The sequence below is a fragment of the Peromyscus eremicus genome, chromosome 2 (assembly GCF_949786415.1).
Source record: "Peromyscus eremicus chromosome 2, PerEre_H2_v1, whole genome shotgun sequence".
Lineage (NCBI taxonomy): Eukaryota > Metazoa > Chordata > Mammalia > Rodentia > Cricetidae > Peromyscus > Peromyscus eremicus.
Window position 1 is genome coordinate 128,769,340 of NC_081417.1, and position 18,350 is coordinate 128,787,689.

General features: G+C 48.1%; 2 protein-coding genes across 4 annotated transcripts; one reads left to right on the forward strand and one right to left on the reverse strand.

Annotated features, from left to right (window-relative positions):
• Nucleotides 1-332: 332 nt before the first annotated feature.
• Tspan1 (tetraspanin 1) lies at nt 333-13,821 on the reverse strand. 3 transcript variants are annotated; one of them, XM_059254759.1, is made up of 9 exons: nt 13,712-13,821; nt 9,340-9,426; nt 5,036-5,100; nt 2,122-2,328; nt 1,856-1,930; nt 1,639-1,737; nt 1,381-1,533; nt 1,027-1,110; nt 333-767 (listed from the first exon to the last, which is right to left on the reverse strand). In XM_059254759.1, the coding sequence occupies exons 3-9, from the start codon at nt 5,090-5,092 to the stop codon at nt 720-722; spliced, it is 723 nt and encodes a 240-aa protein (XP_059110742.1). In that variant the 5' UTR covers nt 5,093-5,100; nt 9,340-9,426; nt 13,712-13,821; the 3' UTR covers nt 333-719. The 3 variants fall into 3 exon arrangements, with proteins under 3 accessions (XP_059110742.1, XP_059110743.1, XP_059110744.1); XM_059254760.1 differs by lacking the exon at nt 13,712-13,821 and adding an exon at nt 10,508-10,828; XM_059254761.1 differs by lacking the exons at nt 9,340-9,426; nt 13,712-13,821 and adding an exon at nt 5,542-5,670.
• Nucleotides 10,551-11,567, forward strand: P3r3urf (PIK3R3 upstream open reading frame). The gene is made up of 2 exons (XM_059254762.1): nt 10,551-10,834; nt 11,439-11,567. Exons 1-2 carry the CDS (start codon nt 10,603-10,605, stop codon nt 11,480-11,482), a joined length of 276 nt encoding a protein of 91 aa, XP_059110745.1. The 5' UTR covers nt 10,551-10,602; the 3' UTR covers nt 11,483-11,567.
• Nucleotides 13,822-18,350: the final 4,529 nt, after the last annotated feature.

Here is an 18,350-nt window from a genome sequence, read left to right on the forward strand (position 1 = left end):
CCCTCCTTGACTTGGCACAAGCTTGTTACTTTCATAGCTTTCCAGTCCAGTGCCCTTCACCAGGAGGGAGAACTTTCAGGACAAAGTCCTCTCATGATACATAAAGGCAGACCAACCCAGCTCCCACTTCCTCCGTGCCCTCTTGACCATTTTTACTCTGCCTCCCAGACCTGAAGCCCAAATACCTACCTCACTTCCACCCTGCTGAATCTCCAGCCTCACAAAAAGCAGTGCAATTTAGGCAGTCTGGACCCATCTCTCCAAGTATACACAGTCCAAATAGAAATGTTTTCATTGGTTTATAGGTTCCAAAACACCTTCTACACATCCATTCTATGACCTTGCTGGACTTGAATATGCCCAGGCTATAAGTGCCTTCATCCACCAGTGGAGTGCTGGGATCATCAAGAGCCACTTTTATATTAAGGGAGTGTCAAAGGTTGAAGAAAAGATGAAGGAGATGGGCAGAAGTGGCTGCTTCAGAGACTCTGGAACAGATGTTTCCCCAGCCCCACCAGTAGAAGGACAAGACAGACACACAGCCCGCAAGAGTTGGTCCCTATTTAGCCCAAAGTCCAGAGCAAGCAAAGGCAAATCCACTTTCAGCCCAAATGACGTTGTTAGATTTCATCTCCACCCGGGTCACCGCTGCCTAGCTGTGCCAAGTGCCTCTTCCTGGTTTCCATGTGGCAGCAGCAAGTGGGGAGGTAGAAACAGTCTTATTTCAGATTGCAGTAGAGATACATGGATACAATCATGGCAGCCAGCTGGTGGGGAGGAACAGGGAGACATGAAAGGCCATGATTGAGATCAAGGATTGGCTTCCTGCCCACCCTGAATAGCCTACATGAAGCATTGCTTCCTTGATGGTAGAGGACATGCTTGGCATCCATAGGTCTCTGGGTTCAGTCCTCAGCTCCAGAAAGAAAACACAAGAAATCCTCCTCTAGAGAAGCCTTAGAGATGGGTTAAACTGTACTGGTCTAGTGGAGACTACACCCAGGTCCAGTCTCCTCACTGACTTACCTCCAGGGCTGCGATTCCAACTGCCACACCACCCACAGTGACCGCATTGGTTCTGATGTCATGCAGAAGCTGTTTGAAACAACCCTTGGGGGAAGGGAGAAAGTATTTATAGCTGACAGTGCCCTACCTCTCACCCATTTACTACTACTGTAAGGCCATTAAAACAATCCCAGCCATGCCAGGCAGTGATGGTGCACGCCTTTAATCCCAGCACTCAGGAGACAGAGGCAGGTGGACCTCGAGTTCAAGGCCATCCTGGTCTACAGAGAGAGTTCCAGGAGAGCCAGGGCCACCCAGAGAAACCCTGTCTTGAAAAAAAAAAAAGTAACCCCGCCCTTCCACGTCAGCCCGTACCTGTACTTGTGTTCTGTTGGCCTTCTCCTCCGTGCACGGTCCCTCAGTGCTATTACCAGGCTTGCCACAACAGTAAGAAGGAAAGACCTTATTCTCTTCGACGAAATGTGAGCCGTTAAAATCTGTGTAGTTGTTGAAACCACAGCACTTCAGCTGCAGACAAATAGGATTGGTGATTGATGGGGCCGTGGGTTTGTTTGTTTGTTTGTTTGTTTTTGTTTTTCCTCTCCACTCCCAAATCCTCCCAGCCCACCTTACCCCGTCCATGGTAGAGTTCCACACTTGGGTGAATTCAGTCTGAGAACCATAGTCTTTCTTGATGGCAGGCACCACCAGCAACGTCAGGAACTGTTCTGCCTGGATGGGTCAGGCCAGTGTTAAGAGACTGGCAGGGGAAGTAGCCATTCACAGGTCCACCACCCACTTCTCGGGGCTTTGGTCAGTTTTTCTCCCTTGCCCCATCCCCGTGCCTCACCATTGTGGTATACACCAAAGCAACCACAGCCGCTGCAAGCTCAGCGATGAAGATGATGAGGAGGATGACAAAGAACTGGGTGGGGGACAAGGAAGTACACTTTAGGGAGACTGGCCTTCCTTGCCCTACCCACTCCCATAAAAGAGGCAGGGGTCCCCCATGGTGAGGCTCCCGTAATCCAGGGTAAGCTTTTGGGATTCCCCAGTGGCTGGTGTCAGGGATGAAGGGACCCTTGGTTGTGGTTTGGGGAGCCGGGTCTGACACACCATCATGAGCGCACACTTGCTCTCCGAGTGAGCACCGTAGCAGCCCAGGAAACCAAGGATAAAGAGGACAGCACCAGCTGCGATGAGGAAGTAGCCCACGTTGACGAACTGCATGGCACTTGATGACAGTGGCCCAAAGATCTTCAGGAAGGATGTCCCATCGACGGACACCCAGATCCCCACAGCCAACAGGGCCGCACCGCACAGCTGGGGACAGAAGTCAGTCTTTGAAACAGTGCTAGTAATGTTTCCCTTTCTCACCATCAAGTCTGGAAACTTTCCCTTGACCAGGGATTCTAGCTACCTATTGTGTGTGGAGGGAAACATTAACTAGTACCAGAAAGATGGGAACTGGGACACACAAATTCACCAGTCTGTTCACCTGGGAAGATAAAAATGAGATCAGGGGTTCTAGAAATATCCACAGGCTGGGAGGAGGCCCAAAACTTTCCTTTTTCTGTAGTCAGGGTTCTGCCACATAGGTAGAAATGAAAACAGGTCTAGTCACTCATTCTTGGGCTGTGGGTGCCTACAATAACTCTGTTCTCTGATACATGAAAGCAGGCGGGTGGTAGTGTTGAGCTGGCTCAAGAGTCACTATAGTAACAGCAGGGTGAGGCTTCCACCTGCTTGAAACCTTGAAAGGGGCGGAGGTTGAGAGGTTCATCTACCCAAAGGCCCTATTTGATTTCTCTTCAGGGTGGAATCAGCTGCCAGACTCACTCCTTTTTCACCTAGACCACTGCCTGCCTGACAAGTAAAAACCAAGAGGTTGAACCCGAGTGCAGCTTCTCTTCAGGACGCTGATTTAACCTCAGGGTTCAGAGGGTTCAGTGGAGGAGGCCCTGGTCCCACAGCTCCTAGCAAACTCTTTGCTGACCCAAGGGCTTCGGTGGATCAGCACCGGACACTGACTTGTGCCCAGCTCCCACTGTCCAGCTAAGGAACTGAGTCTGGGGTGGGGGTAAAGAGATATATATTGTGGCTGTATCCCAGGATGTTTGCTTAAGGACAAGAGAGCTGGGCTCCTAGCCTACAGGGTCAAATTTCAAGGAGCCTGGCCTTCCTACCTTGTTCTGCCCAGTCTGGCAAGGCCTGGGCAACAGAGGACAGAAACCAAACTGGATTTGCCTTTAACCCTATCAGGCCGGAGTCCCGGCTCTCCCAATTGTTGAAATCTTCGTACTTCCTTCAGTTATACGAATAAAACCTAATTCAAGGCAGCCAAAGGAAGTCCAAGGTACAGACCACACTGGAGCCAAAGAGACTATCTACCCTTCGCCCAGTTTCTCTCTTCTTCCTTCCTTCCTTCCTTCCTTCCTTCTTTTCTTTTTTTCTTTTTAGTTTTTTGAGACAGGGTTTCTCTGTAGCCCTGGCTGTCCTAGAACTCGCTCCGTAGACCAGGCTGAACTTGAACTCATAGAGATCCTCCTGCCTCTGCCTTCCGAGGGCTGAGATTAAAGGTATGCGCCACCACCGCCCAGCTCCTTTGCCCACTTTCTTTAAACTGGTGCACACTTGGTGTTTCTACTTTCTCCCCCCTCTCTTGTTCTTCTCTGGTGGCACTAGCCCCTGACCAGTGTTTTCTTGCACTTCCTTCCTACTGCCCCATGTCTCCTTCACGGTGGCTATTTTTCTGCTCATCTCTAATACTTCCAGTTTCCAAAAACTCACTTTTTTTGAGATCAGGGGTTCTAAAATATACACAGAGGTTGGGGAGGGGGTAGAAGATAGACTTTCCCCTGTTGTTGCCAGGGTTCCACCCACCCCTATAACTCCATTGGCTGCTAGCAGGCACGTGGCTTTCAAATATCCGTGTACCTCCACTGAGTACACATGAGCCTGGGGGATGACCCTTCCTTCTCCCCGAGTTGCTCAAGCTATTTCTAAGACTTCTTCTTTGTCTGTTCCACCACCCCTCTGCGACGAACCCCTTTATTTACTGTGTTCCTTTCTTCTTATCTCTGTCACTATCTCCAGGGCTTGGGCCTCATGGCTCAGCTTCTCAAACAAGCCCTATATAATCTGTTCCTGGTTTTCTAAACAATATCAAATTTCATTACCTCTGGGCCTTTCTATGCACTTTACAGCCCCCACCCCACCCCACCCAATGCAAATGTCCAGCTTCAGCTACTTCCTCCAGGAAGTATTTTCCTACCAGGCTAGATTCAACCCCTCCAGGGACTCCCTTAGCCTTGGTGGTAAATCTGAAAGTACCACTTTGCAATTATCAGTGTATATAGCAATTATCAGCCTGTTTGACAATTATCAGCCTGTTTGGTTTACTGGTCCCGAGATCCTCAAGGGCAGTATATGGCCTTGATTGCCTTCTACCCTAGCACATGGCATAGAGTGTTAGTCAGTGAATATGTTTTCCTTTTTGTTTGTGGCCTCATTCATGCTAAGCAAATGCTGTACCACTGAGCAACAATCCCAGTCCCTTCAATGTCAGCCTAGTCAATGAATGTTTATTGAATACATAAGGGTTGCTAGAGTCAACTCTAAGAGGCATGAGGCCGCTCTCCTTTCAACTTCTCCATGCATGGTAGTTAATTTTGCACTATAAACTTAAGCAGACCCTCTTTCCCCTCTGAACCTTGAATGCCTATAGAAAAAAAAGGGGGAATCCCTCCTGCTAGCCTATCCCAGCCTACACTGATCCTTCCTGGAAGGGAGGTGAGAGCCTTAAGCATCTCCATCCCTAACCTTCCCATCTTCACCCAAACTCCCATGTGGCAGCCAGGCTATTTGTGGAGTTAGGAATCAGCATTTGGGAAGACCCTCACTTCCTGTTCTTAAGGAGAATTCTTAAGGCATCTGGGTACATAGTCTCCTATTCCCCAGCTTGGGCTATGTTCAGATTGTGACTTGCTTTTGTAGGGAACCTCCAAAAGCCCACAATTGCCATACTTACAAAGATGATTAGATTGAAGAGGAACATCATGACCTTAAGGAACTTGAAGCACTGCATGGTGGGTCCTGGGAAACAGACATGTACAAATTAGGGCCTTCTGTCCCACCTGCCCGGGGCTGGCCCTGCTTTTTGGACCCTAGGTACCAGAGTCTAACATTCTGTGATTTCTCACAAATTTCTGACCCTGTGTCTGGACTCTGATATCTCAGAACTTTTCCCAGTTCCCATCCTGACTTTCCCAGTTCCCTGCCCACCTATACTACCCAGATACTGTTATCAGAACTTAATTCCCTGATCCTAACATCCCCAGATTCTCACACAGGTATTACAAGCCCCACTCCCACACTGTAGGACTCTCAATTCCCTTTTCTGATACCTGTCTTTCCTGGTCTTCCTCATAGACCAACCTTAGACTCTTTCAGTACCTTCCCACTGGCTTTTTCCAGCCCCCAAACCTGTTTCCAGATTGGTCCATTCATAGGTTAATCTCAGCCCTATGCCATCACCTGCTCAGGGCTCTTGGTAATAGGTTCTGAACAGGATCTGCTGCGCTCTTGAAGAAACAGAACAGCTCCAGGAAGCTGCCACTTGGTGTACTGGCAGAAAGATGAGGGATTGCCCAGTCCTCACACAGCACTGCTCAGCTACAGGTGGGGCAGGTGCTTTAAAAGCCTCCTGCCGCCCGCCCGCCCGCCTCCTGGCCCCACCCATGGCTGATCAACCTCCTTTGCCCCTGCTGCCCCCTACTGCCTGGAGATAGGTTCCCAACACCCAAAGCAATAGTAAATCTCCACCAGGAAATGTCACCTACAGGCTCTATCTCTTCTCCTCTCAGGAAAGGGGTTAAGGGGACAGCAGAGTCAGGAAAGCAGAACCTTTCCAGAACTTCCGTGTGCCCTGCTCACAATAGTGTAATATGATCCTTCCCTCGAATCTGTGTGTTCACTGGCACCCACATCTGTTCAGGTTGCCATCCATGTTTACACACAAAACTCACATATATAATAACATGGACTGATACTTCTGAATGTGCAAACACGCACACACGTACATGCACACACTAGTGAACACACACGTACACGCACATTTATTGGAGCACACACACATGCATATGCACATGCTCATACACATATGCACATAAACATGCTCACACACACACACACACACACACACACACACACACACACACACACACACACGCTTTCAAGGAAATGATCACAGTCTGGTAACCTCTGTTCTTTCCTCAGAACAGGAAATGGTTCTTTGTCCTCTTCCCTCCATAAAACCTCAAGTTCCCCATCTTTCTCCCTCTTCATCTTTTTTTTTTTTTTTAGTATCCTTTTGGTTGCATATTTCTGATATGTGAACCTGGTTCTCTTAGAGGTCAGTGGAGGACATCAAATCCCCTGGAACTGCAGTTATAGGAGGCTTTGAACCCCCCTGTGGGTGCTGGAAATCCCACCAGGGTCCTTCGCAACCTCTTAACCTCTAAGTCATCTCTTCAGCCCCCTCCCTTCATCTTTTCGCTCCTTATCTTTTTCTCTTCTTTCTTCCCCTCTCCATGTTCTGGACCTCTGTGCACAGCCCAGAGGTCCAGCAGGTGGCACTGTGTGCCTACAAAGGAGACAGTCCCATGCCAAGGTTCTGGAACCCTTTCTTTCTGGGGCTCCCTCTCTGATTTCCCACACCACTAGTCCTCAGTGAGAGGGTCTTTACAAGTTCTTGCTCTCCAGTTATTCAGATATTATAGTTATTCAGGTGCTCAGATTCTGGTTCTGTCATTTCTTAGCTATCTGACCATGGGACCTGGGAAATTTTTTTTTTTTTTTTTTTTTTTTTTTTTTTTTTTTTGAGACAGGGTTTCTCTGTGTAGTTTTGGTGCTGCCTTTCCTGGAGCTCACTCTGTAGCACAGGCTGGCCTTGAACTCAGAGATCTGCCTGCCTCTGCCTCCCAAGTACTGGGATTAAAGATGTGAGTCACTTACACTGACAATTTATTTATTTATTTATCTTTGATTTTTTTTTTTTTTTTTTTTTTTGAGACAGGATTTCTCTGCATTGATTGGCTGTCATGGAAGTGGTCCTATAGACCAGGCTGGCCTTGAACTCAGATCCACCTGCTTCTGCTTCCCAAGTGCTGGCATTAAAGACATGTACCATCACTCTCCAGCTTATTTTTTAATTTAAATTTTACTTAATATGCTTGAGTGTTTTATGTGTATGTGTATGTACATCTCTGTACCATGTGCAGAGGCTAGAAGAAGGCTTTAGATCTCCTAGAACTGGAATTATAGACAGTTATGAATCCCCATGTAGTGCTGGGAATCATATCTGGGTCTTCTGGAAGAGCAGCAAGTGCTCTTAATCGCTAAGCTATTTCTCCAACCCCTATTTATTTATTTTTCAATTTTTATGACAGTCTATATAACCCTGGCTGTCCTGGAGCTCCTGGTGTGGACCAGGCTGGCTTTGAACTCAGAAACCTGTGTGCTTTTGCCTCCAGAGTGCTGGGAACACAGGTGTGAACCACCAAGTCTGGCTTTACTTATTTTGAGAAGTCTCACTCTATAGACCAGACTGGCCTCAAACTTGAGGCAATCCTCCAGCCTCAGGCTTCAAAGTGCTATGATTTCAGGTGTGATCCACCACACCCAGCTAACTTGAATTCTTGTTCCTCCTGACTCAGCCTCCTTAGTACTAGGGTTACAGGCAGACCCACCCCATCCTGCTATTTGGCCATTTCTGAGATTTGTTTTTTAGTCTTTGTTTCCTAGTCTGTGTAAGAGAATAGTTATGGGGTTTTAGAATGAGTTTTTCTCCCTGCTCTGTGGCGCAGAGCAACGAGCACAAGAGGTCAGAATAGAGAGCACTGCTGGAGGGATTATGGGATGGGTTTTAGGTGAGGGATGGTGGTGGTAAAGTGTGTGTGTGTGTGTGTGTGTGTGTGTGTGTGTGTGTGTGTGTGTGTGTTCACATGCGTGATGCCTGCAAAGGCCAGAAGAAAACAGCCTTAGGTTCCCTGGAGCTGGAGTTATAGATGGTTGGATCTACCCAATGTAGGTGCTGGGAACTAAAGGGTCTTCTGCAAAAGTAGTAAGCATTCTTGACTGCTAAGTCATCTCTGCAGCTTGGAAGTGGATTTTTTATGGTTGTGAGGAAAGGGGCAGTCGTAGAGACAGAGAAAAGGGGTTAATAATATTGCAGATAATAAACTTGTATTAGCCGGGCGGTGGTGGCGCACGCCTTTAATCCCAGCACTCGGGAGGCAGAGCCAGGCGGATCTCTGTGAGTTCGAGGCCAGCCTGGGCTACCAAGTGAGTTCCAGGAAAGGCGCAAAGCTACACAGAGAAACCCTGTCTCGAAAAACCAAAAAAAAAAAAAAAAAACCAAAACTTGTATTACCAGCTACTCTGGAGGTTAAAGCAAGAGGATCATTTGATCCTACAAGTTTAAAACCCTTCTGGGCAAAAGATAGTGAGATCCCATCTCAAAATTTAAGCAAATGGGCTGAGCTTGGTGGGTCATGCCTGTTATCCCAGCACTCAGGAGGCAAAGGCATGTGGATTTCTGTGAGTTCCAGGCCAGCCAGAACTGTATCAGACTATATTAATAAAACATGACTTTAATGTGCAACGTGGTTTTTTTTTTCTGCACAACAATCCTATGAAATAGACTTTCTTTTTTGTTTTTTTATTCTAGGTTGGTTTGGGTTTTTTTGTTGTATGTCCCAAGTAGTCCAGCCTGGCCACTGACTCTGTAAAGCTAAGGATGACCTTGAACTCCTGATCCTCTTGGCCTCTACCTCCCACATGCTAGGATTATAGGTCTAGGCTGCCACACACATTTTAGACTTTCTTTTTAATCCCTATTTTAAATATGGGGGAAAAACAGAAGCCCAGAAATCTTAAGTACTTGTTAGGATCACATAACTTGTGAGAGACAGAGCCAGAACTCTTCATGTCAGCCTATCTTAAATGTTAATGGAGTCTCTAAGGAAGCAGGTAGGACTTCCATAGAGAGCCAGGGAGGAGGCTTTGGCCCAGAGCATGAGTAAGGGCAGAGGGCTCACAGGTACAGAGGCTAAAAGTTAAGGAGAACAGAGCGGGGGATGGTGAGGCCCCACATGGGACCTGAAGTTCCTGAAGGACTGAAGGTACAAGAGGTGATAGAAGGGAGAGAGTCTGGTTAAAGTGGGGAGAATTGGGCAAATCCAAAGTTCCTCACCTTAGCTCAAGCAGGGTAAACACTAACTTTCCTGTCTGCTTCCTACAAGAACGGGTGAAGCCAGGGTTCGCATCTCTTACCCCCTTTTCCATGGGACTTTCTTTTTCATCTCAGGAAGAACTCTGGGAGTTCACATTCTTCCGTGTCCCTGGTTGTTATCGAATATCCTGAATAAACAAATAAATGAGCATAGAATAGCAAAAGGTGAATGCTCTGGGCTTTGGATCTTGGCAGTTATTGGATTTGAACCCCCGACTGCCTCTACATTCTGTGACTAAGGTGGTTTCCTTATACAGTCAATCTTCATTATTCAGATTCCATATCTGTGAACTCACCTAGTCACCACATTCATCTGTAACTGCAAGACCAATTCTTGTGTCACTTTCACAATTATTTACAGAGGGAAAAAGTTCTGAGTGCTTGACACACATTTCCAGCTCAGGTGTGTTAAACAGGAGGACCCTCTGCCCTCAGAAATATGTTTCAGCTCTTACAAGCCAATGTTTGCCCAGCAGTCTAATTACTACCAATAATTTTTATTCAAATGTTTTATTTGTGTGTGTGTGTGTTGCTGTTGATGATTATTACGTCATTAATAGTGTTGCTGGCCCAAGTAGCCCCAGTGGTGCTGAAGAACTATAATCTAGTATTCCTAAGCACAAGAAAGTTGTGATATACTTTAGAGGATATGTATGTGTTAGATACTCGGCCTCCTTTTTTCGTTTTTGTTTTTTGAAACAGGGTTTCTCTGTGTAGCCCCAACTGTAGACCAGACTGGTCTCACACTCAGAGATCTGCCTGCCTCTGCCTTCCAGGATTAAAGGTGTGTACCACCATACTCAGCTTTGTTAGCTAACCTTGATTCACACAGTTATATTATGCAGCTTCAGTATTTGTTAAGTCAATGTTTATGATGACTTTGCAAACCTCCAACTAATGGGAAGAGTGAGAATTAACTTCTATAAATAAGACTAATAATAGAATCTCCTCATAGGGCTGTGGTGGGATTCAATGAAGTCATGTTTGTGAAGTACTAAGCTTAGTGTCTGGCACACAGTAGGTGCTCAATAAATACTGTTAGTATTGTTAATGTGGATGATTAAAAATAACCAAGTGATTCCCCCCCACCCACCACCAGAGTTCATTTCCCCAAAGGACCAAGCTGTGGTTGTCTGCCTCTTGGGCTAGACTCCATGAAGAGGATTGTGAGGAAGTCTGATCTATGTCTGGGTGGAGGCTGGGCCAAACCTGTAACAAAGAGGACCACCCTTAGGTGGGCTCCTTATGTCATAGAGATCTCAGTTGTCCTGGCCAGCAGAACCCCTCAGAAGCTCTTTGCGGTCATGGGGCCCCCTCAGCTTGTCCGTGCCCCTCGGCCTCGGGGCATGAGTTCTCCCTACCCAAGGCCAGGTATAGGTGGGCCCCGGAGCCGGTGTCCCAGGATGTTCAAGTGTAGCCGCAGAACATACCGGCAGAAACCCCGAGCCCCAGCTGTCACCAACCTTGCCACTATGACCACAAACATCAGTGACACCAACAATACTACCACCAGTGTGTGGATCCTCTCACCACAAGGTTAGTGGGGGAGTGTGGGCTGGGGAATCTGTGACTCGAGGTGGGGGTTTGAAAAGTAGAAGTGTTCTCCTGTTCTGTTTATGTGCTCTAAGGGACAGTTTGTGGAATTCCATCCCAGGGCTATGGTGGGGTCTTGAAGGCACAGATCACCAAATGCTGAGAGCCTTAATGAAAAATGGCAGGACTGAAGTGGAGGGGGCTTGAGGGCGATGGGTGAGCTGTGGGGTGTTCACACATGCCTATTGTCTCTGTGTGCGTGCATGGACACATGCATACATGTGTGTAGGCATGCAGTGTAGGCCAAAGGACAACCTTGGATGTCATGCACCTTTTCTGGAGACAGGGCCTCTCACCAGCCTGGAATTTGTCAAGTAGGCTAGGCCGGCTGACCATCTGACAGGAGGCATCCATGTGTCTCTCTGCCTCCCCAGTGCTGGGATTATCAGCATGTACCACCACAGGAAGCCTTTTTACCTGGATTCTGGGATCGACCTCAGGAGCTAATAGGACTGGGACTTCACTGAGTTATTTCCCCAGCCCCTAGCCTCCACAAATACTTTTTTTTTTTTTTTTTTTAAATCTTCCCTCTCTTTTCTCTCTCCAGTTCTCAGACACCTCTGTCAACCTGGGGGCTTTCTAATCCTCTAGAAATGCCCAGAAGCTTGTCTTGCACTGGACCTGCTCCTCCAGAGGGCTGTCAGCGGTGAACAACAAATACAATCACTCTGCTTAAGCTGTTTTACCCCATTCTGAAGTGTTCCAACTATGCAGGACATGAGGATAGGGTCGGGGCTGGATACTCTTAGGGATGAACTTTAGGGACAGCACACGTGAACCACAGTTAGACAGTGGAAGGACAGGACAAGGTCAGCCAGACAAACCCATCTTTGTTCTCAGCATTTGATCTGCCCTGTGAGGTAAGGGGTTCTCCTGCCTTACACTCCCATGGGCACAAGGCATCTTGGAAAGAACAAGCAGGCACAGATAAGAGAGAGACCGGATGAAAGACAGAACCCCACAAGTGCTCTAGTATGAGGTACGCTGGTGCTGGTCAGTATGTATGTGTGGCTGCTCCTGGGTGTGATGGGAGAACTTGCGCATTAAGGCACGTGTGACTAGATATGCCTTTGTGACTGAATGTGCTTCTGCTCTCAGCCCTGAGAGTCAAGGGGTGGTTGTGAGGGCCGAGGCAAACCAAAGCAGCATCAGCTCAACTGAAAATGAAGGTCAGGAGGGGGAGGGGGCAGCCTGCAGGAGGGAGGGGTGCAGAATGGTTAGTGTAGGAGGAGGACATGTCACCTTCAGCCCCCAGCCATCCTCTGAGGTCAGCGTTTTCCAGGACTGCCAGCTGAGCTGGGGCACTGGGGGTGGGGCAAGACTGAGTTGGAGCCCAGGAACAGGGGAGGGTGTTGCGCTCTGTCTGGCCTGGGGATTTTCCATTTGGATTTCTGAGTGCGTGCCCATGTGTCATAGGGTTTAACTAGGTTTCCGTGGGTTGTGTTTCTGTGGGGTTGTGTCTAGTGGTAGAAACATTGCGAGTGTCTTTGTCTCTAATGAGTTGATTTGTACATGGGCTAGTGTGAGGATTGGGGGGTGGGAGCAATCCCTAAGACCTTTGGTGGCCTATGTGGGGTTTAAGAAGCCTGGCTAACATCATTTTCCTCTCCCAAGAGGAAAATGAGTTAAGTACATCTACTATAAGCCTGCCAGAGCATGAGATCCTGTGGGGAGGGCTAGGGCAGATAATTCACAGTTACACTGGATCCAGAGAATGCTGGGCTCCGAGGTATGGAAATAAGCTGCTGGACTTTAATTGCACCTGGAAGGTGGCTGGACCAGTGTCCAAGGCCCATAAAGAATCTGTACAACCAAATACATGACATAGTCCACTAACAAATGTAGACATGTAAATATAAGTGGATTCGCATATATACAACATAATTAGCAAATGCATGTATTCAGGCACATGCTATGAACTGAGATCAGCACTAGCAAGAATGCAATAGATACCCACCCACCCCTTGCAGGAGGCATGCCCATACACAGACACAAACATACATACACCCACACACAAGAACACAAGCATATAAACATAGACTCATGCAGTCATACTCATGCAAACTCAGGCACACACAGGTAGACACACTCACCGGACTTCCCTGCCCTTGCAGCCCTGAGGCCCAAATGCTTCCCCCCAGTATCACTGTGTGTAATGCAAGCATTCATGCCTTTGCTTATGTCTCTGTGTATCTGTGTCTTTGAATGTGTGTATGTGTTTCTATGTACGTGTATGAGGGGGGTGATAAGCAGAGGGAACTCGATGACATCATCTCTTCCAGCTATTTTTAGCTCCATCTGCAATGACTTCTCCTCCATTACCCCTCCTCCTCCAGGTTCCCAATTCTCCTCCCCCTCCGGGCTCTCAGAGGAAGCCACTGCCAGAGGTCCCCACTCCTTCACCTTAGATGGCGTCCCTGGATGATTGGGTGCAGGTCACTCTCTTTCACCCCACCAGAGAGTTCTTTGGTGACTGAGAACACAGGGATGATTCCCAGACTAAAGAAGGGGGGCTTGAGCTGTAGGGCAACCGCAGCAGGGTCCTGGGTTAGGTGAAGGGCCCTGGCTGATCTGCGACTCCTCAGGTGCCTCTGCCTCTCGGTCTGCAGCTCTGACTCAGTAGTGCTTGCTGTGTTTAAGGGAGGTTGCTAGTTCTGGAGATGAGACAGGTGAAGACAAGGAGAGGTCTTCCTCAACGGGAGACAGAACACTGGGAACCTGGAAGCTTTAAGGATGATGTCTGTCTCTTTCTTCTCTTCCATCTCCCATCGGCCAGATAACATAAGGAATCCAGAGGGAGCACACACGCACACCTCTTACCTTGCACCCTTCATTTCAGCAGTTCTACCTAGATAGCTCCACAAACAGCGCTTCCTCCTCACACCCTAGCTGGGCTCCCAGCCCCACACCAACCCACCAAGCAGACGAGGGGCCCTCTGCTATTCACGTCTACTTTTAGACCCCTCCCCCTGAGTTGCTCCGTGGGAAGGCCGCTGTTCTCCATCTGGAGATGGGAAGACTGAAGCCCAGAGAGGGGTGGCACTGGCCCACACCTTATGGTGCTGGGGAAGCAGCCCAGGGGAGATGGTAAGCAGGTGGTGGAGGAAGGGGTGGCACACTGGGACAGCTGGCACAGGTGCCGAACGCACAGCCCAGGCAGGGAATCAGGTGAGGGGGAGGAGAACGGTAGCCGGAGGGGTCCATGCCAGGAGGAGGGCTTCCTGCTTTAGCCAGCCTTGGGCAGCCACCGGAAAATCGGGTTTGGCAGCTTCAGTCCTGTGCTGTGCTGAACTGTTCTGCCGGAAGGGCTGGAGGAGGGGGTCCAGATTGCTCCTGGGAGGTGGCCTGGGGCACGTCATCCTCGTCAGAAACAATGAAGTCCAGGGACCATTTTGAGATCTTTTGGAATGTAGGGAGAGTAGTCCTGGACTGGAAGCGCCCCTGTTTTACTCTAAACCCTAGTGTGATGCTGTATTCGCCCTGGTTCCCTTCTTTCTTGGCCAGAGAGCCCCACAGGAAGGCGCTTTTTGAGATCGGGTTCCGTTAAGTTTTTCTGGGAGTCTGACTCAGGCAGGGGGACGAACAGTCAAAGGATAGGGTCTGGCTGAACCAGACAATCCCCGGGGCACGAGGCTGGAGTCCCCTTGTCACCAGCGGGTCAATCACCGGAAGCCCAGATCCAGGCCCACAATACAATACTGGTCACCCCACCCTTACCAGTGCCCTTACCCACACCCCTACTTCCGGCCCTCTGTTCCTTCCTCATCTCTGGGGAAGGCTACAGAGCTCCCTAAGGAATCTCTGTGTTCCCTCCCCTGGCTCCTTGCCCTAGCTTAACCCTCCCTCCCTGTCACCCATTCAGCAGCCTCCCACTAAACTCTCTTCCACTGGACTCTGGGGCAGGCCAGAGAGGAAGGACTGTAAAGGAGATTGCTTCTCTTCAGGGTCTGGACATTAGATAAAGGGCTTGAGGGAGATGGGGTGGGTGAACTGAGTGCTGGGGTTTAGTGTTGGATTGCCCTGTGACCCCAGGAAGAATGGCAATCCCTCTCTTCCCCTAGCCATCTCCTTCTGCCTTTAGTGGAACCCACAGAAGAAACCCTGGCGTTGAGACGCAACTTATAGAAAATAAACACAAAAACCCAGGCCAAATGGGCACTGCTTGTTACCATGTCAACCACAAAATTCATTAAACACACACACAAAAAAAAGTCATGAAATTCTGGATTCATAGAGTCCACAGTCAAAGGATCTTTGGTGCTTTTAGAGTTTTGCTCTAAAGTTTTGGAAGCTGAGGAATCTAGAATGATGGCATCTACTGAATCCTAGACCACACACACACACACACACACATGTTAGAATGTGCTTAAATTAGATGTCTGAGATGTCAGTGAAGTCCCACATTCAGGTGGATGCCTAAGCCAGATTTTCTGCTGCAGATGACAAAGCAGCTCATGCATGTGCTCAGTGGGAGAGGCAGACAGCCTGGGGTCCATGAGGTTAGACTGACATAATAACTCTGCCATACTGGACAGACACAGACTCTGTCCATGAAGACGAGTTCTCTAGCACAGGGGAAGGGAGCTGCAAGTGGAGACAGAGTGGAGCTATAAAGACAATGAAACAGCCTAAAGAAAGAATCATGGTCAGGTGTGGTGGCACACGGCTGTGCAAGGGATTACGAGACTTGGGGGGGGGGGTCACTTGAATTCATGAGTCTAACACCAGCCTGAGCAACATAGCAAGACCCTCATCTCAAAAAGGAAAAAGAAAAAAGGAGTGGGGGTATCAACAAGAAGCTTAACATACCAGCTCAGCCCTTGTATCTCCACAGCCAAAGACATTTGTTAACCACAGCCAAAGACATTTCTGAAGGTTAGCAGGGTGCAGTGGATCAGGAGTTCAAGGCCAGCCTCAGCTATATAGTGAATGTGAGGATAACCTGGGCTATATGAGACCCTGTCTCAAAAAAACAAAGCAAGCCTGGTGTGGTGGCACACTCCTCCAATCCTAGCACTCCAGAGGCAGAGTTTGATGCCAGCCTGGTCTATGTAACAAGTTCTAAGCCTGCCAGGGCTACGTAGTGAGACCCTGTCTCAAAGTAAAACAAATCCACCAAAACAATAAAAAACATTTTGGAAGGGTACTGGGGACTCCTTACTACACTTCAGGTCAACAACCCATGTCAGACTCTTTTCTTTGGAAAGATACTGAACAAAACATACTTCAAGCTTTTCTTAGGGTCTCTGGGAGAAACAGACTATTCAAAGATGCTGATCCTTGATTTACATCAATGTCACATGTACCCCAGGTACTGGGGTTCAGAGTCCCCACAGTAAGGTCCTGAGAGAGAATCTTGTTAAGCGCATCTGAGATGATACTTAGAGGAGCTGTGTATTAAAGAGGGAGGGGAGCCAACCTGAGCTTTGGAATGTACATAGCTCAAGTAGTTCAATGTTTGACCCTCTGAACCACAAAAAAAATAATAAAATAAATTGACGTTAAACAAGAAAGGAACTTTTATTTGTTTGGTTTTTGTTGTTGTTGTTTGTTTGTTTGTTTGCTGGTTTGTTTTTTGTTTTTTCGAGACGGAGTTTCTCTATGTAACAGTCCTGGCTGTCCTGGAACTCACTCTGTAGACCAGACTGGCTTCAAACTCAGAGATCACCTGCCTCTGCCTCTTGAGTGCTGGGATTAAAGGCATGCACCACCACCGCCTGGCTCACACCCAGCTTGTCTTGAGGGAAAGTTGTATGAGGACCCTTGCAGAGCTCTGGGGCTGGTTATTGGTTAATAATAAACATATTTACCTAGTGTTTCTGGGAAGCTACTTCAAACTCAAGAACCCAGAAGGAGCAGTTCCAAAGACAGGCAGATGCCAGGCCTTGCTGGGCATGGGAAATGGGGCAATGTCAGCTGAAGGGCCTCATGGACTGCTTGTCTGTGGATTCAGCTCAATATCTCTACTCTGACCTCTGATAACACTTCCATTTCACACCCTGCCCTTAGTTACCTGTCAGTCTACATACTTACACATGCTGTGTGACCTTTGGTGAAGCCTGTCACCTCTCTGAGCCTCAAACCTTCTTTGTGCTTTTTGAAGTCTATTGGGTCCTTAGGGCATCATATTATTATTATTATTAGTAGTAGTAGTAGTTTTTTTTTATGACAGGGTCTCATTATGTAACCCTAGCTGTCCCAGAACTCACTATGTAGACCAGACTGGCCTCAGACTCGCAGAGGTCTGTCTGCCTGTCTCTGCCTCCCAAGTGCCGGGATTAAAGGCATGCACTACCATGCCCAGCTGCATTAATATTATTTATTCCTGGTTTTGTTTAGAGAAATTCTGCCTCAGATATTTCTGCACCTAGTTTTGAAAGAATACAGGGTCTCTGGGAGAAACAGACTATTCAAAGATGCTGATCCTTGATTTACATCAATGTCACATGTACCCCAGGTACTGGGGTTCAGAGTCCCCACAGTAAGGTCCTGAGAAAGAATCTTGTTAAGCGCATCTGAGCATTAATCAGCTTCCTGGAAGAACGGAGGCAAACAGCAATAGAAATAATGCTTATATTTGACATTCTTGCATTGATGTGTGTTTCCCTGAAATGTTATAAAATGTCCACAACTGTCACTCTGGTGTTTTGTTTGGTTTTGTTCTACAGAGTGAACCCAGGGTCTTTTGAACATGCTAAGTATGCACGTTACAGGGAGCTACCCCTCCCCCCTCGAGTCCTCATTGCCCTGTTAATAGATTAATGGGCTGAAGCTCAAGGAGAGTAAATAGCATGTCTAAGATTACCTGCCTAGGGTGTAACAGAACTGGAATTGCAAGTCAGATTCTATCTGAATCTGAGGACCTTGGCTTCAGATTAGCATTAATTCCATGAGGCTTCAGTAGGTAATGAGAGCCCATGGATTGGAGTCTCAGAGCAGTGGCCCAAGTGTCCAGCTTGAAAGGTGCAGAGTGTCATTCTGAGTATGTGATAGGTACTCAGGTCCTTGTGTTGGGGGAGGGGAATGAACTGTTTATTGGAGATGGCTGGAGACTGGAGTAGAAAACATGGTGGCCCTGAGCTTGTCCTCTGGTGTTCATATGACAGTGTGAGTGTGTCGAAAGGGGACTGACTGTAAATGAGGCTTTGAGGCTTTCTTAGCAGGTCTGGTTCTCAGTAGCCTGGGGCAGTGGGACTTTCCCACTGGGATCGTATCTTGTTGGATTGATGCTACATCTGCCACTTGGAGGTTCCTGGTAACCTTGCACAACTGCCTTATTAGCTAATTCCAATGAGGTGGGAGGATTTCAGATATACTCCTGATACCTGCCCAAAATTTGGGTCATCCAAAGAGGCTGAGAGATCAAAGAAATCACTAGTTATACAGGGTTGGGGCTGGAGGCAGCCCTGGGGGTCATCTCATCCAGATCTCTCTAAGAGTGAGGGAGGAAAGGCCACAC